Below are 18693 nucleotides of genomic sequence, written 5' to 3'. Positions count from 1 at the left end.
CCCCCAGTGGTAAATGAGTGCAAGACTTTGGCGTTAGGACTCGCAGTGCCTCTACTTTAAGAGGGAAGCCCATAACAGCCACTAAGACATTCTCCAACTGGAGGGAAAATACCAGCAGTGTAGGGAAAAAAAAAAAATTATACAGTATATATTCCTCAGTTTTACCTGAGAAGTCCCCTTTATTCTCAATGACCTTACGGTAACCAATTTTCTCAAAGTAATTCTAAAAGTGTTGTACTGTACATTCTTTTAACCTTGATATGCAACCTTAACTAATTTGACTGTTTAACCGTCTGCAATATAATTTTTGCATTTATTTCCGTACCTCCTCCAGTGCTATTTATAGCCGAACGGTCCCGCTGGGTGACAGCAACGAATACTTTGACCAGATATGGTTTCCTTCAGAGCCGCCTGGAGTCGCACTGTGCGGTCCGCTCTGCTGCAGGCGCACAACCCGAGAGAAGAAAAAAAGACTCCACCTAGACGAAACCGTCCATGGCCCGCAGATAATCCTGAATTCAGCAGATTTCACAGAGTGCTCACAAAGTTTCCTCCCCAGTTCTCCTGGTCGTCTCTCGGCGGAGGCTGAATCTCATCTCCCGTAAAGGGCAAAGTAAACTTATGGTGAGAGATCCTCCTCCTCCCCCCCCCCCCACCCGCTGCTCTGATCACTCCAGTGATGTCACGAGGTAGAACTGCGTCCATTATCGGACATGTTGATTCTCTTGCACCCAACGTTTTCATGCGTCCGACTTTAAGTTTGACCCACTCGAGCTTGCTTGTTGTTGGTTTCGAGACACAGAGATAACATGCAGTTGTGAAGTAGTTACTCGGAAATGAAGAAAAAAAAAAAAAAAAAATGCTGTAACTCAAGTAAACGTATAGTTCGATATTTTTCAAATATGCGTTTTATGTCGATTTGCTCTCTGGTGGACAGCTAGCCTCGTCAGAAGATTGCTTCTCTTATTGGTCCCTGCAGCCAGCAGCGGGGAAGTTCACCCAGACATGAAGTAACCCCCTGTAATTGCTAAAGCACTTTTTATTTTTATGTAAAGCACTTTGAATTGCCCTGTTGCTGAAATGTGCTATAAAAATAAAGCTGCCTTGCCTTATCAATTCACTATAACAATAAAAAAAAAAAAACGTGTTAATTAGCTTCAGCTGGCTGTTGTTTCTACTGTTCACAGTTAGTTTCTCCGGTTTTTAGCCTGTATGCTAAGCTAACTGACTGTCTGTGTGTGTGTTCATTGTTTTAAATGCAGACAAAATCACTTTATATACAACTAAACATAAGCTATATAGCGCTATATTATACTTATGTTTACTTGTATATCAACCAGATCCTTCAATTAAAAGATCATATTTTACTGGCAATTCATCATGCAGCTCACAATGGCAGAACACTTTAATGAAAAAAACCTTTCATGTTGAACCAAACTCGAAGATTACAAATTATTATTTTCAGCCAAGGACTGTAACCACAGATATTATGAAAGAAGTTTTTCCATCAGTGAAACTTTTAGCAGATATGTAGACGAATACAGTTAAGTCATTTAAATTGGAAAAAATAAAAGCATGCATATATTATATATATATTAGACTATATATATATATATATATATATATATATATATATATATATATACTCTATATAATATATATATATTATATATATATATATATATATATTTTTTTTTTAGAGAGACACAAATATATATAGACACAAAATTAAGTGCAAATGAGCCACACCACTGCATGCATGAGGAACAGCTACCAAAAACAAATAGATGTAAAGTAAGAAAAAAAAAAACACATGCAACACACAAGTGACTTACTTGAACAAAAAGGTTTTGATGACTTAAAGTGAGTTGGTCCAAGGACTCGGTAAGTGACATTCGATTGTTTTCCATTTTGACCCCTCATCACTTAACTTGTTATCAACTTTAAATACAACTGCACTCAATAGTGCCCCTGAGACAACAAATCACAGTCCCTAAATTCAGAAAAAAAAGAGAAAAAGAACTTAACATCTCCTGTCTCACGCTGACATGGCCCTCGATATAACACACAAATTAAAAAGGGCTTCTTTAAAGTCTTTGATTGGGAGAAAGACCCACCACACTGAAACTAAACATGGTGCAAAAAAAGTGATTTTTGGCCTCCAAAGTTTACTGAGCACCTGTACCATTTTTACAAAAAAGAAAAAGAACTGTTAGACTCACAGTCAGAGCCAGCTTGCTAGTTAATTTACCAAGATGCATAAGAAGACATCCTAAGCTGCAGAAGACAGCTCATCGCTGATGTCGGCCATGATGCGGTGAATCCAAAGGTCCTTGTCCTTTAACGTAGTGTCCACCAGGTAAACTGTCATCCTGCGTTCCCACATCAAACGTTTAACCGCCGACACACTCTCCAACTGGGCTACCAGCGCTCGACCCTCCACGTGGTTCCTGAATAACATGGAGGCCTCCTCTGACCAATGTTGCTGTGTCATGCCTGCAGGACCAACAGGGTATTAGTTATTAGATTAGATTAGATTAGATTATACTTTATTTATCCCACGACGGGGAAATTCTGTCGTTACAAGTAGCAGCATAGCAGCAACAGCAAATAACAAAAAAACAAAACAATAACACACAAACAAGTAAACACAAAAGAAATACAAGGCAAGAAATACAGGCAAGAAATAGACAATGAAAATATGGTAGACTGAGTAAGTAAAATGCCGTCAAACAAAAGGAATTTTAAAGTGCGGTTGCCATGATAAGAGAAACAATATTGCGGTGTAAGTGACGTTAAAAATTAAGTTGAATGTGTAATTAGAGCAAAGAAGCAAGAGTCGGTAGCATAATTTAAATTATATTAACCTGAGACCATAAGTATTGAAAAGTAAGTACTTGTAATAAAATAATATAAATACCAATATTAAAGATAAACAGAAAGTGTGTGATGTAGATGGGAGAAAAACAGGAACAGAAACTACAACACTATCAGGTGGTGCAGGTGTTGTAGAGTCTGACAGCGGCCGGGATGAAGGACCTGCGGTACCTCTCCTTCTTACACCGTGGGTGTATCAGTCTGCTGCTGAAGGAGCTGCTCAGGGACCCCACAGTGTCATGTAGGGGGTGAGAGGTGTTGTCCATGATGGATGTCAGCTTGACTAACATCCTCCTCTGCCCTACTTTCTCTATGGGGTCCAGAGGACACACAAGCTGCTCCACCTAGTGTTATCAAGGTGGGATTTGATTAATCCTAATTAATTATTTGATAATCTGATAAAATAAACTGCAATAGTACGGTACTATGTTAAGGTTGAAACCTTCCATGGGAATTAAATAGAAATGTAGAGATTATATTTGCTCAGAATGTATTTACCAATTCATATGCCGATAGAAACAAACTATTATCACATCAAACATACTTTGTAAACCCTTTGAATAGAAATAAAAAAATCAAATGTAGTTCAGTTTAACAGTTAAATAAGTAAACTCATTTAATTTGAGGATTCTGCATCTTTGTGGCATTCTTGAGGCTCAACAGTATTGGCAAATGTACACAGATTGTCCATCTACATTGGTTGGGGTAAAATGTCTACACATGAAATGTTGCAAAACCTCTCTGGCATGTTTGCATTTCTTTAACCCAATCAACAGTCCTGGTCAGCATTAAGCCCCAATGGTGAAGATAGTGAAAGGGGAGGGAGATGATGTCAGGCTTTATCCCATCAATGTTCATCCTTTGAACTGGACTACAAATAAAATAACATAACTTTAATGCATATTGACCAGTAAAGTCACAGAGAATTATGTTTTTACTCACCAGCAAGTTGTGCAGTGACAGCCTGGAAGGGAAGCTGTCTGAATTCCTCTATCAGAGGCCTGAAGAGAGTACTGTGTACCAGCTCATGTTTGCCGTAGTCCAACTCAAAGACAGAGACCAACTCATCGGACAGAATCGCCTTCACCTGCACGCGGTGCCAACTAGGTAGAGGAATGCATCAGTTAAGCCATCAACAGACAATAGCAAGATCTTGATTTCACCATTTTCTTTGTCAACATAGTACAAAATAGACTGAAGCTCCAAATCTCTGAGATACACACAACCAGTACAATGGCATACATCTAGACAATGCATTCATTTAACTAAATTATTTTGTCAATATGTATTAGTCCTCATAACACAGGACTGCTATTAATATAAACTCTTTGTCCTAAAGTGCTCCAAGATCTAATGAGATCAACTACTGTATAAGGAGCCCATGTGGTTCTTGACTTACGGTCATAAGGAGTTTACTTACTTCTTGACTATTTTGGCAGCGTAGATCTCCCCTCTCTGGATGTGTGGGGCTGAGTTGGTCTTTGTCTGGTTATAATAGAGGATCATCTCCCCCATCAACACCACCAGCTTATGCAGGTCCTGCCATGGCTGCAGCACAAAGTAACCAGGGTGGCAGGCCACAGGCACAAACACATCCATATTCTGACCAGGCTGAAAGAAGACGGGGAGGAGAATGAGGTGTATATTACCACAAGGCTTTGTTGAATATTTGTTTCTATTTTGGCTAGTGAAGGCATTCTGAGCTTAACTGACCACCGTTGCAAAAGTTGCAGTTTACATCCACATAATGTGAAATGTGAAGTTGACCTTTGACATTTCATCCTATTAGAGATTTGTGTGAAATTCTATCATATTTGCAGTATGGATATGGACAGACATTCAAAAACACAATGCTTCAGGCCAAGGCACAAAAACAAATTGCCAGTTTACAGTGTGTATACTGTATAGGTTGATGGTAAATATTTGACAGGCTAATAACATCTGGTTTTCGGATTTGATCCACATGTCATTACAAAATAGTTTTCTTGAATGGAAATCTACAAACAATGAATCATACAGTAAAATGATAAGGGTGATGATAGCCAGCAGGCTGAAGACAAGCCACTATGTGCATCAGTTACATCTGCTCCCCTCACATAAGTGTGCCCCTACAGAAAGTATGTCCATCTCCACACACCTGGGGGAATTCCAGAGGGGGGGGCATCGGAAGTTGCTGCATCCCAGGTTTAGTGGTCGTGCCTGAGGAAGATGAGTCCTCTGCTCCCTGAAGAGGTCGGGTTGAGGTCTTGACAATGTGGTTTGGGTCTGGGCTGCTCAGAGTCAACTTCTCCACTAGAGCACTGAGACCTAGACATTTTGAAAATACAGGTACATGCAAAACACACTCAAATTAAAGCCAAATCTGCACTTTAACCTCATAGTGACTGTGCTTAAATACAAATCCTAAAACCACAAACTGTCTGTATACCTTGACTTAACATGGTAGAACCGTTTAGAGAACACAAAAAAGCTTTAATAGAAATAAAAAAACAGTACAAAGTTTGACCAGATGTGTTCATGTATACAAATGCTGACTGTTAGTGGGAACTGTACTAGACCCTTAATGGACTTTTTGTTAACATCTGCGCAATATTACCTGTATCCACGCTGCTGTTATTGCTAATACTTGTGTTGTGGTTGTTCTGTGTTGTGAGTTTCTTCCACAACTCTGACTGGGCCAGCTGATGGTTGATGCTCTTGTTCAGCCCCTGACTGTCATCACCAATGAAGAGGTACATATAGACCAGTAAGTCCCCTTTGTGCTGGTCTAATTTCAAGATCTAAAATGTAGGGAAAAGAAAAAAAAACATTACACTTATACTAAGTTAGAAAGACCTTGAGGTGATCGTGATTGTTTTGCAGTGTTCTCTAGCAAAGCCTTACTTGCAAGCTTGATTTGCAGTGTTTATATTTAGAATATTTGGCACTAGATTAACACGACTCCTGCTACACCATACACTGTTGTTGTGCTTCAGGCAGTCAAGCCTTTATAATCAAAAATGGTGGCTACTTCATTAGGTGCACCTTTCTAATACTGAGTAGGACTCAGTTAGGGTTGCGAGAGAGGGATGAACCCTAACCATAACACCAGATACTGCCTGGTTTTCATAGTTATTGCACGTTTGTCCTGCGGCAGCAATCATTGTGGGAAATCCAGGACAAATATAAGTTATGTGTAACTTAAACACATGTTAAACATTGTATTAAAGTAGGTTACCTTCATCTTACAGTCTTCAGAGCCCAAGACAGCGTCCTTCACAAACCGAACAGCCTCTGGACTCCAGTCTCCGTGTGGAACTGTGACGTCAGCCAGCCGACATTTGATAGCCTGAAGAGATGCATTAATAAAAAACTGTTACAAACAACTTAATCAGACTACTACTTCTTTGACAGATTGAGAGAAATTTAAATAATAAATTATTGGTTACCATTAATTGGTCACATCTCTAAATAAAAGGCAGAGGCTCTCTACTCATAACATCAGATTATAACAATGCAAACATGTTAGAAACCACTTTTATGTCTGCGCACTAGAGATGCCCCGATCACGTTTTTAGACAAAACCCGAATACACCTTCTTTTTTACAAGTCTTCCAGAGTCGCGGCCAAAGCCAATTCGAAAGACCGCTGTTTGCTAGCAGCAGCCATCTTCTTTGTTTTCAAGTAGCAGGGAATTTGTGCGGAACTGTCGCTGCTCTGTCGTCCTTATGTTAAGCTCGCCCACCAACTCTATACACGATGTGATCGGCCTGACCAGAATTTGTTTTTTCAGCTTACAAGCCAACGGAGAGTTGCTAGACTGACCCAAGCTGCAAATTACATTTGCTGCCGCTAAGAGTGTGTCTAGATTTCTAGGCTAGTACTGGCCAGTTTCCATGTTTGTAGTACATTGGGATCACCACCAGGTGGCAGTCTATATAATGGTGTGTCACTATTTTAGGCCTATGAATAAGAATCACAAATTCTTGTTTCTTATACCCTTTTCCCCCCCACATAAAATTATTGCATATGAGAGTTTTTGAATGGGAAAACCTGCTAATGATAGTCAGACTCCTTTCCCATTGCCAGTAGACGATTATGTTTTTGTTCTTTTCTTCTGGTGTGTCATGTTCAAATGTTGAACACGTAAGAAAATTGGCTACAGCTTACAGTTCACAAAACTGAAAACCCTGCTGTATCGTTCCAACATGTATCCATGTGCTGTACTGTATACTGACATCTTTGCTACAAAACTATTCTCCGCGCTGACCGCTCGCTCGCTCGCTCGCTCTTCAGTCACCGTTACACTCGGCAGTTGTCAGTTTCTCTTTAATGACCACTGACCAGGCTAAACCCTCCTCCAAAACAGGCCTTCAAGGCGGATCATTTAGAGTACGATCTTATTTTTTACGAAAATAGTTCGTCCAATTGTGTTTAATTTTATGCGAGAAATAGGCAATGCAGTTGCTGAATCGGTGTTTATTTCAGATTGACAACAATCAGATTTAGAAGACCACAGAAATAACGTTGGACACACTCCCCAGACGGGCAGGTGGCCTTTGTGGTAGAAGGGATACAGCTACGGAGTTCAGCTGACAAAAAGTGAGCGTCACGCAGCAACGGCAGTTAAAGAATAGCGTTGCTTGTGTTACAATCTGTTGTTTTGGGCGTTGCCTTTTAGACATTTTTTTATTCACTCTCCTCTGTGAACTTAAACTTGCTGGGTGACGATTTTTCATCTATTGTTTTGTTTATAATAGCGTGCAGCCAAGTGCAGCAACCACGTGCAAATTTGTAGTTAACATTTACCGATAATGAGCAGTCAATCAATCGGGGCAATCCTACAGCGCACTTTTATGCAAATCGGTGAATCTTTCCATCCCTAATAGAAGTTTCAAAGAATGTGTATAGGAAAGTTCACTGACCAGTGGTGGGATGATGTAAAGTTCTTGAGAAAAGGGGGGGGGGATCTCTCGGAGATCAGTGACCTCTACAGTTGCTGTGACGCCGAAGTCAATGTAGAGGATCTCAATCACTCTGTTGCTGTACATATTGGTGATCTGAAAAAAAGGGGCAACAGAATGTGAGTGAATGCCAAAGAAATGACCTCAAACATTCTGGTCAACAATTAAATCTCTTAATACTATTAATGCCCCAAATAATTTAAACTTTCTTTAATGACTCTCTTCTTACCTCCACTCTGGACCACACTTCTTTGTAGCGGGCTAGACAGAACTTGCCACTGAATGGTCTGGACACCAGGGACTCAGAAGTCATCTAGTGGGAATTACAAAAAAACAAATGTGAAGACCTACCTTTTCCTGAGAAGACTTTTGAAGTTGTTTAAAATCTAATGCAGCAGCTGTGGGGAACACAGCATTTGTTAAATGGCAAAAAACCTTAAACAAGAGACTGAATTACCACATGTAATTAGCAAGCGCTGTCTACACCAGACCAAAACTGGCCAGGGCAACAACTGGAGGTCAAAGTCATCAAGCAGCAGATCAAAGACATTCCTTGCATGGGGGCTCCAATCACCCACACCAGATCTAGATTTTATTATAGGTACAGTTTTAAAAGAAAGTGCCACCTTGTGACCTAAAACCAAATGTATTTGGGAGCCAAACCTTTAAGTGGTTACTAGTAGAGTTTTGAAGCTGTACTACAGTCACACATCAAGCCGATGGCAAGGCACTAGTGTTGACAAAGGCTGACTGTGGCGTTGCCCGTCATCAGAACCAAACAGAGCCTAGGGTCCCTCTGCTTCACTCCCCGCCGAGAAGACAGCAGACACTAGGAGATGACTAACTAGACTGTCCTTTTCCCAAACGGTAATCCGGTCTCTCGGCAAAGAAGTCTCCCTACAGTGAGAACAGAGGGACTTAACACCCTGCTTGCTACATTAGCTTGCTAATTTCACCCTTCCAACATGCCTTCATCATACACTGGTTAAAGAAAATGAGCCAAACAAAATTGTCACTCATCTGGCGATACCAGTGTGCTTTCCTACAATGTGACAAGAGCGTGTTGTTACATTTTACTAATTAAAAAGGTTAGTCGACTGGCTAGTAGCTTGCTTGCTAATTGTTGAGAGAGAGAGAGAGAGAGAGAGAGAGAGAGAGAGAGAGAGAGAGAGAGAGAGAGGAGTGAGGACGACAGACCGATCCTTAAAGAGAGATAGAGAGGGTGGATCTGGGAGAAGGGAGAGAGGGATCGCCGTGTGGGATGGGATAGGGTGTGGTGAGGGGGAGGAGAGGGAGGATGAGCGAGGAGGAGAGAGAGGGAGAGACGAGAGAGAGAGAGAGAGAGAGAGATCTATTACAGTCTTTTGTAATGTCTAGGTATATAGAGATCTTTTAAAAGACATGTTATTTTTGGAATTATATACATACACAAGTAGTTATGTATATCTTGTTGTACATTTGCCATCTTATTGACATAGTGTGCAAAAATAAATATTACAATTTTTCAAATGAGCGCGTTTTTGAGAAGAAACAGAATGTAACATTTAACCAGTTTGACAGCTTTTATGTGTATTGGATTTCTCATATGAGATAAAAAACGAAAGGATCCTTGTGTGTGCTTTGTCACAGTTTTCCTCACTCTTGTTGTCAAGCTGAACAGCTAATCAGCCAAGAATTGGCTGTTCGGTCCACAACCGACATCTGCCTGTTAAATTGGACAAAAAAACAAACACAAAAAAACAAACAAGGCAGACAAAGGCCGACGTGTGGTGACTGTGCGGGACACACTGCACAAACTAGGGCAACTGTTGCTCACTGTTGGCCCAACTAGGATTGACAGGCGGCTTGGTGTGTCAGGGTCTTAAGCCACACCGCAGTCAGGGATCAGTCAGTCAGATTTCACATGCTTGATGATCAGCATGCTCAAAAGGTTTCAAAGATGTGAGACAGTATTGTTTGTGATTCAGTGTGGGTTTACTCTTGCTACAAATATTTGGATAAAGTCATACCTCCTCTTTACCTTCTTCACATCTCAATGACTGTAAAACTTTGTTTACCTGCCTCTGTCAGCACTAGCGCAGCTAACAAAAACAAGGTGTAGATCACATCTTATAGGTCTGTTATTATGAAGCACCTATTAAAGTGCTTCATAAGATATTTTCAATGGACTTACTGTGGTAATAATTAAAACGTTGACTCATCGCGAGGCGGAAACAGCCTCTCTCTGCGTCAAGCAGCCCACTAAGCAGATACCTAAAAACTACACTTTTGGTATACTATACACTGTAACTGTACAACATGAAATGCTACAACACTATTATGTGCTAAGGCAAACAGAGGTCTTGTTAACCTGGGAGATGAAGAAGGTCTCCGTTTCTTCCAGTAACTTGCTGAGTCTTGCGGTTCCTCTGGAGGGAAGCTTGCAGTAGATGATACCATCTGCACACACATTTGTGACACACACATCCTGATAGGTAGCATTTACCTACAGGCAACAGAAAGATTAATGTTAGATAACACAGAGGATTGCTAAAACGGAGCATGTTGCCATCAAATGGGACTCCTATAAAATATAACTCAGACAGACAGTTTTGAGAAAGGTACAACAGCACCACTCACTGGTTAAGCTGAGCTGTGATGTCAAGACAATTAAAAATGTATATGGAAATCTGCCTCTTACCTGCCATTTAATTGGCTAATAATTTACACATGCATATGTTTATTACATACATGCAGAAACTGCTATTCTGAGAGGGCTCTCCTTGATATTATGCATCTATACTTGTAGTTAGCACCATTATCCTTACGGTCAAAGGGTTGTTCATGGTCACGTCCTGGAGGACCTTCAGGCAGGTGGAGTTGATGTTGATGTCATCAGCCTGTGAAGTGTCGTACAGCAATGCCTCAGGCGTCTCATCATGTTGACACGGCTCTAATGTCTCCATCAGCAGGATCTTTCCGACCGCTAACTTGTCCAAAGTAGACAGTACCAGTGGATGGGAGCTGAATGCCTCTAGACCTGACAGAAAGAAAATAAAGGATGGGAAGAAAGAGGATGGAGAGCACAAGAGAAGCAGTGCTATTACTGACCTCTGATGTACATTGACTGGCCAATGTCAATCTTTTGTCTGTTCTGTGGTGACTTATGCTTCTGTACGCTTTCATCTATATCAGTTACACAAAAATAAGTCTGAAAGTTATTTCCTTCTCTTATATGTACCTGCAAGTCTAACACTGATAGCCTGGAAGGGCAGAGAGAGGAAGTCTTGGTGCAGCTCGAGCAGATTATTTCCACTAGTGTCGACAGAGAAGCCATAGTCCACATAGTAAACCTAGCAAACAGACAGACACACAAAAGCTATTTTGCTGCAGAAACACTGAGCCATCCTGTAGCTACCGAATTTCTTCCTCCAACAAACTGAAAATCACTACAAGCTAAAGTATGCCCCACATTAGGGGCTGAATGTCTTCATTTCTTAACTGAATACATTATAAAGTGCTATAAAAAACAACACCGTGACATTTTCTACAGTTCTGTTTTTGTAAGTAAAAACAACTTGACAGCTAACTAAAAACAACAAACGAAATTGAATTACCTTGAACCTGTTCCCGGTCATAACCTCCACAACTTGAGCTCTTGCCAGCTCTTCTCCATCCTCCCCTCTGACTGCTACCAGTTGACCAACAACAGGTTTGGAGAGAGGATGGTGGGTGGAGCTTTGGCTGTAGAAAGATTGCATGGCCTCCTCCATTGCCTCCTGGGCATTGGAGTAGTTCTCCCCTACATACCTGAACAGTACCAAATGTTTCTCAATCTGTGCATGGTAGTCTCCAAAAAAAGCAACCTGGATGTTTTTATGTTGTGATCTTATGATAGAACAAAGTCATTCTGCAAATCCTAGTAAGCTAGATGGTTGATAGTTTACTATTAATATTAAGGCGGCAGAAGGAGATGTTGATAAACGGGATGTATGTTATTATCTGGAACATTACATTATACATTATTTTAAAGTTCAATGCTGGATGATACTGTACAGAAGGTTGAAACCAGCAGTCTGCTGCATTTTTGATTATATTTAGACACCAAGTTTGCTCCAATACTTGGGTCTGGCAAATTATTGTGGAGAAAAGGAGGTATTTTCTAATTTTAATTTTCTAATTTTAATTTTAAGCTAAATGCATCTCTTACTGTGTTGAACTGAGATTTTGCAACACTGCACAACACAGTTTTGGGTTAAGGGTAAGCAACTGCCCCACACAAAACACACAAACATGTCCTCACAAAGCTTTTAAAGTATTACGTTTCTTTCTTTGACAGCTGAACATCTCTTCTGTTGTGTGTACCCATGTAAACATACCATTTTTGGCTTCAGGGACAATAAATTCCATTAAATGCTTGCAATAATAGTGTGTGTCTCACCTTACAGTAACAGCATTGCTGCCCTTGGCATCAGTAATCAGCACAGAGGGATACTGCTCTGAGGGAAGAACCAGACAGGGAGGCACCACAGGACCCAGGACCTCCAGACCAGAGGGAAGGGGATGGCTTCTGCACTGCTGGCCTTCTTGGCTGTAAGTGTCTTCCATGTCTGCTATGCTGGAGTTATACAGGATGGCCTGACCCCAGGAAAGTACATCAACAACAAACAAATAGATAATAATCAAATCAAGGTTCACTTGTCTGGGGAGTAAGACAGGTTTAATTGTTAGGCAATGTCACACTACTCTTTTGGACTTACTTAACTTGCACATTATGTTAACTCTGGTATCACGGTGTCATGTCATGCACTTACCTTCTTCTTGTTGTGCGGCATAGGGTACTCCACAGTGCATATATCCAGCAAAAGAGATAAGTTGTTCAGAACATGTTCGGGGAATGATGTCTTGTATGTGTCCATAAAAAGTTTGGGCAAAGCATGGGCCCACAGACCTTGTTTGTACTTGGACAAAAGCTCCTTTATTCTCTCACGCACCTCGGCTGAGACAACAGCAGCAGGTTTTAGAGGAGGACAAGAATCAGAGGTAGAGGAGAAGGTGACCTTCAAAAGGGGTAATATTTCAGGGCTAGGTTTGAGGGAGGAAGCCAATGAAGGAGCGTTTGTTGATGCAGCACAAGTCCAGGCAGGGGCAAAGTGCCGAGTGTTTTGGTTGAGTGTAGTTGCAGGCAAGTTGTGATTATCTTTACATCCACCATTGACTGCAAGATAAAAACGGGGGGTCAGCTGCGATACAAGAGCTGGGTTGGGGGCAGGGCTGCGCAACGTGATTGAAGGCAACAGCTTGTCTGATGAGGCAGCGCCAAGTTCAGGATGAAAAATGACAGTGGGCTTAGTCAAGGGGGAACCTCTAAGTTTAGGTACAAGGGAAGGACGGAGTTGGGTGGAAGGTTGTTCAGGTGTTGAGGGGCGTGAAGAAATGGATGTGGTGTTGGCATTAGAATCGGTGGGTGTGTTGTTGATAGTACTTCTAGGGAAAATACAAGGCTTAGGAGGAAGAGGAGGGTAGATAAGTTGGTCGGCTCGGTTGGTGCTGGAAGGTTGCTCCACCTGTGAAGGCCAGACAAGCCAGAGAAGGAAAGAGAAGGAAAGAGATTTTAACTCCCATCAACTCCTGCTAAGGCTTGGTACTTCTGATGGAACCTCTATTTTTATTTGAAAAAAGATTTTCAACTTAAAAGACAACTGCCTTCATCAGCTGTATTAAAATAACATCAGATAATTTCCCCGTCCCTTCCCCCCCCCCGCCAAAGGCCAGATATGTTTGTATAGGCCTCATACTTACAAGGCTTCATAATACCTACTTTTTTTGATGGGTGTATAATAAATAATGAGGGGATATAAAGTAAATGACCCACCATAGCAATGTGTGTCCACCTTTTCAGATCTATCAGCACCTGAGGGTGGAGCTTCTCACTGAACATTTCACTGTAGACCTCCGATAGTTTCGACAGCCACAATCCACTGTTGTATTTCTCCAGAAGCTTAGTTATTTTGCTCTGTACCATCTTCACGTCATACTGCATGGGGAGATTTCACATGATAGTTTGCAACCAGTATATTACCATGCATACAAAATAAACTCAATAAAAGATCCGATGACTGCTGTATCATTAATTAGGGTGTGGCACAACCTAAGAAATGACAAGAAAGACAAACATTGTCAGTGTTTATCTTTCTTGCATGTCTGTAGTTTCTTCTAAAATGTCATGAAGAAGTTACTTGATGGCTCTTTTAATAAGTGGATTCAGTGAACTTGTGCTCCTGGCTGGTAGCACCCTGAAGGATTTTAACAGAACAAACAGGCGAGTAGAGCCTGTTCCTCCCTTTGTTATACATAAACAGAGTGCAGTAGGGCATGCTATTCAATTTTGATTTACCATTTCATTTATTTTCAGCCATTTGCACATGATATTTCATTAACGATTTTAATAGGAAATCACATTTAACCAATGACCAACCATACAATTTAATTAGGATAACACAAAGTGCTAGGGATGCAGCGATACCACTTTTTAGATCAAGTACAAGTACTTACATTTGGGTACTTGGCGATACGATAATCTCTCTGGGGTCCGAGGGGGTTTTCAGACACAGATGATTTTGTCCTTCTCTGATATTTTTGTAAATTAGAACAAAGCAGTATTTTCAGAGTACCATGCCTTTTTTCTATTCGAAGCTCAGTGCCTGGGCCCTGACATTTCCCAGGGCTAGTGTAATAAAATAAATCATACAATTCCTCCTGATATTAAAATACTGAGTGAAGTTTTATAAAGAATAAAGAATGCAAAGTGTAATGACATCATTCACGTTCATACGCTAGCAGCTAAGTTCACAAGATTTTGTCCAAATTTAAAGACTTGTGGCAAACTACTACATGTAAATGCCCATTAAGCTGACGCGAGACACTGGGCTAACAGCGCTACTCCAAATATCAGTGGTGAAGTTTACGTGGCAACAGGCTGCTGATGTGCTTTTCACAAAGCAGCTTTGGAACCACGGTTTCTGTGAGGTGGTGACAGCTGGGAATCTCTCAGCTCCAGGACATTAAGACAACGTCAAAACCCAGTATTATTAAAAACTGAAAATGCTGCTTTGTCAAGTGCAATCATGCATTGGGCAAGAGAAAAGTTTTTTTTGTTTTTTACAGCCAAACATTTTCAGACAGCTGGCATTGCTCCTGTTCCATTGCCTATACCTGCTTGATGGAGAAGTTATTGTCACATTGCTGGGAGCTGATATCCGGTGTATTAGTATCGGAGTAATTTTATGACTACAAGTACGAGGACATGCATACGGCATTGGAAGCCGGCGGTATCGGTGCATCCCTACAAAATACTACGCACTGCAACTCAAATGTAAGTGGTCTGGTCATTTTGTAACACAGTAAGCAGAGAGTTTATTCTGTACCTGGGATTGGCCGAATCTGGACACTTGTTCAGCAGGCATCACTTTGAAAAATAGAGCAAACAGAGAAAGAAAGGTTAAAGTTTCTGATACCAGTTAACAATGTGTAGCAGATTAATTCTGCAGGTTGTTGGTTCATCTGGTTAGCAAACTTTTTTTGGGGGCAGTTTTGTTGACATTATAGACTTATCTGCATATCCTTCCCCAGTGAGGGGAAAAGGTCTCAACTGAAAATGGAATAGGAAAATGAATGCCAACCTTACAAACAACTTTTCAAGCAATATATGAAACAAGTGGGTCAAAATGAAACAATAAAATCTGCTTGTTCATTAAATTATCTAATTATTGGAACCCTGATCTTATTCTGAATGGAATAAAATTACATTCAAAAAAGAAAACACTATTTGCAAAGGCACTTAGAGTATTACAGTAACACAATATTGATTAAATGTTATACTGATATAAACACAGTACACACCAAGAAGGTCCACCGTCCCTTTGGGTGTCTGACAGTTTACCAAGCTCTTCTTCCTGTGGGCAACATAGCAGTCTATTAAGCATAATGTGCATTTCACAGAAAAACTGAAATTCAATACAGGTTGGTCTACTAGGAACAACATACAACTGCTAATATATTAAATCAATTGCTCTGAGCAACATTTTAGTACCGCGTTGTATGCAAATAAAATGCTAACTTTAATACTTATGCAGTTATAAGTCACACACTGAAAATGTCTATTTGCCTAAAGTTAATACTGGCTATAGAAGAACCAGGTTTTTGATTCAGCAGTGCAAAGCTGCCTAGCAGCATAATGCTTGTCCACATGTATATGTTCACCTGTCAGGCATGAAACACTGTTTTGCAGCTGGTTGAGGAGCCTGTTTTCTGTGTTCCACCGGGGTGGTAGAGCTTAACCTTTGGTCCAACTTTCTGTTTGGAGAGAACAAAAGCAAAAACTTTGAATCATTAGTTCTGTAATTGACTTAACCACAGACTGAAGACACTGAAGAATAACTATTCTATTCTTTGAGGAAACAATTACTGAAAGCAAACACCGCAAGGGGTTCCACAAACTGATATGTTAAACCTGACAAGTATGTTACACAGTCAATAAGGCTGCTGCATTGTGGCTGGGCTTTTCTTTCTGTTGACAATTAAAAGCCTATCAATGGACAAGGACTGCAATTTAGCCTATGGCTAGAAGTTCCATATACATTGCATTGTTTTGCACTTTAGATGTAACAATGCCTATATGTATTGTCCCTGACAAAAAAAAAACATCAAACAAGTTGTAAGTGGAGCTCCTGTTTATATTTTTTGCTTAAAACTTTTGTTGTGTACCTGTAGTCTCCTGAAGCGCTGAAGCCTCTGTAGCCGCCGCGGGACCAAGAACGGTTTGCTGACCAGTTAGAGGCACTATGAGCTGAGGGTTGGCGGAGAGAGGACCTTGGCCTCACTACATTTATAGAAAGGGTTATAATAGATCATGGTTAGGGTGAAAAAAGGAGGACTGATGAATGATGAAGAAGAATTTTGAAAGTTAATGTTCACACCTCTCATTACTTTTCTTCATAAAGAAAAAACCCTTTGCAGAGTAAGTGTCACCTACCATTGAGCATGTATGGGTTGGTAGGTTTGAATCTCATTTTACAGTTCACGAATTGGGAGCGGCCAGATTTCTTGGAGCTCTTCTGCTTGGCCACCAGCTCAGCGATGTGGGCCGTCTCTCTGCACACTGCAGCAAAGCATTTTATCTACAGAGCAAATTCATGTTATTGTTATTGCTTAAGTGAAATGTAGAACACGTTTCTTAGTTATGTGCTGATGCTAGCTGGCCTAGAGCAGTAGTATAGGAATGCAAATTATCGATCAAGTGCTAATGGTCTTAACCTAGGAATATTAAAAAAAAAGCCCTTACTTCACCCATGCGGTGCTCCAAGCGGACCACAGAGGGGATGCTCCTGAGGTAGTCCTCCAATTGTGAGTAGCCCAGCTTTCTCAGCGGGATGCTCTCTCCGCACAGTGACCGGTACTCTGACTGGAGGGTGCTAATAGACACGCCAGCCTTGCTGGACTGGAGTACAGACCGCAACATTTTTTTTATGGACTCGCTGTCCGACATCCTGGAAAAAGAAACGAATAGATAAAGATCAACGTGGTTAGAAATGCAAGTAATGTTACAGTAACAGTTAAAAAAAAATTTAACACTGGAATTTTGGGGGCTAGCTGTGGACCCCACCTGATGGATTTCAATCCAACCTTGCTTGGTCACTTTAGCTAGCTAGCGCTAATGTAAATGAATAACGTTTCAAAAACAGCTACACGTTCACTGGAAAATTCTTGTTTAAGGTTTCTTTATTTGCAAAAGCAAACATGTAACGTTAGCGAACTCCAACTTGTGTAACGTTAACTTTATCATAAAATAAGAGTCTTCCAAGTTAGCAGAACAAATTGCAGCTGCAAACTAGGGTAAGGCCAATACCCGCCACACCACAGTTTTGGTGTCTCAAGCTAATCTAGCTAGATTTCAGATTCTCAAGCAACCAAATCATGGCAGTGGCAGTAACGTTAATTTACAACACGACTGTAAAACCACATGGCAACGTTATGTGCACCCGTTTGCTAGATTAAATATTTAAATTAAATTATAAAGTTGTCCTTATTGCAACAAAGCGTGAAACGTTGGAGGTCCATTATCTGAAAAATCTCCACGGAGACAGTAGCTAGGTCTGGATCGACAACGCATGCCTGCCGCTAGCTAAATTGGCTGTTGGGTGGTCGACTGATGGGCAATGCTGGCGCTAGCTAACGGCTATTTGTTCGTTTGTAGCTAACGTTTGTAAAGTTTGTTGTTTTGGCCCACAATGAATCCTTTACAAACCAGCCATAAGTCTGAAGTGTGCCATTAAGCTCAACTTTAATGACAGACAAAGATGTTTAAATTTTTACATTACCTGTAGCTTCAACTAGCTAGTCACACTACCCTGTTCCTTCAGTGTCGTCGCTTTCAAAGTCACATGTAGCATTAACGTTTACGCCCACAAGTTCACAAGGTCACTGCCGGTTATTTCGTCATTTTAGTCTGAACTTAGACTATGGATATGACTGTCCGTATATATCTATGTACAGGTATAATGTTGAACATAGATAGGTGTATCTTTTGGTCATTTTATTTTCCTTGCATAAACGGGTATTTAAAAAACAAAAAAATTGTGTGTACATTTTTGTTGTACAATACAAAATTTGAAAATTGAAATAGAAGGTTTTATTCTTCCTTTTAATGGTCAATATGTTGTAAACGAAATTTAAAATATGCTTTGATTTTCATTGAAATAAAATTGCTGCAAAACAGTAGACCTTTCTGGTGGCTGATGTATTTCCTAGGCAACAGCACCATGTTGCTTTCAGCCCACGCTAAAATTACTTTACAAACCTAGCTAATACTCTGATAATGCTGGGGGGGGGGGGG

At 40.6% G+C, this 18693-nt stretch overlaps 2 protein-coding genes across 5 annotated transcripts in view; both read right to left on the bottom strand.

Annotated features, from left to right (window-relative positions):
- Nucleotides 1-644, bottom strand: part of tmod1 (tropomodulin 1) — a 19170-nt gene extending 18526 nt beyond the window's left edge. The window contains exon 1 of one of the 2 annotated variants that reach the window (XM_032530359.1): nucleotides 326-644. The gene's annotated coding sequence lies outside the window, so the exon portion shown is untranslated. The remainder of the gene's footprint in view (nucleotides 1-325) is intronic. The other variant, XM_032530369.1, reaches the window with a different exon arrangement.
- A 1555-nt stretch (nucleotides 645-2199) lies between these two features.
- Nucleotides 2200-18364, bottom strand: tdrd7a (tudor domain containing 7 a). Of its 3 annotated transcripts, none has more exons than XM_032529975.1 (22): nucleotides 18179-18364; nucleotides 17143-17347; nucleotides 16834-16978; nucleotides 16566-16680; nucleotides 16062-16154; nucleotides 15702-15754; nucleotides 15227-15267; nucleotides 13675-13836; nucleotides 12614-13366; nucleotides 12241-12437; nucleotides 11417-11609; nucleotides 11041-11152; nucleotides 10628-10839; nucleotides 10171-10305; nucleotides 8050-8133; nucleotides 7782-7916; nucleotides 6095-6205; nucleotides 5474-5657; nucleotides 5015-5184; nucleotides 4298-4488; nucleotides 3820-3980; nucleotides 2200-2496 (listed from the first exon to the last, which is right to left on the bottom strand). In XM_032529975.1, the coding sequence occupies exons 2-22, from the start codon at nucleotides 17344-17346 to the stop codon at nucleotides 2273-2275; spliced, it is 3675 nt and encodes a 1224-aa protein (XP_032385866.1). In that variant the 5' UTR covers nucleotide 17347; nucleotides 18179-18364; the 3' UTR covers nucleotides 2200-2272. The 3 variants fall into 3 exon arrangements, with proteins under 3 accessions (XP_032385866.1, XP_032385875.1, XP_032385880.1); XM_032529984.1 differs by having other exon boundaries at nucleotides 5015-5169; XM_032529989.1 differs by lacking the exon at nucleotides 13675-13836.
- Nucleotides 18365-18693: the final 329 nt, after the last annotated feature.

This window comes from Etheostoma spectabile, chromosome 2 (assembly GCF_008692095.1).
Source record: "Etheostoma spectabile isolate EspeVRDwgs_2016 chromosome 2, UIUC_Espe_1.0, whole genome shotgun sequence".
Lineage (NCBI taxonomy): Eukaryota > Metazoa > Chordata > Actinopteri > Perciformes > Percidae > Etheostoma > Etheostoma spectabile.
This window is presented reverse-complemented; position numbering and strand designations above follow the sequence as displayed.

What these genes read in the sequence shown, in the direction of transcription:
- tdrd7a (XM_032529975.1), bottom strand. Translation starts at nt 17,346, where the DNA reads ATGTCGGACAGCGAGTCCATAAAAAAAATGTTGCGGTCTGTACTCCAG. An exon ending in TGGAGCACCGCATGGGTGAA is followed by an intron (nt 16,979 to 17,142) that starts GTAAGGGCTTTT and finishes TTTGCTCTGTAG; the next exon opens with ATAAAATGCTTTGCTGCAGT. An exon ending in TTTACATCATCCCACCACTG is followed by an intron (nt 6,206 to 7,781) that starts GTCAGTGAACTT and finishes GCATCTCTTCAG; the next exon opens with GCTATCAAATGTCGGCTGGC.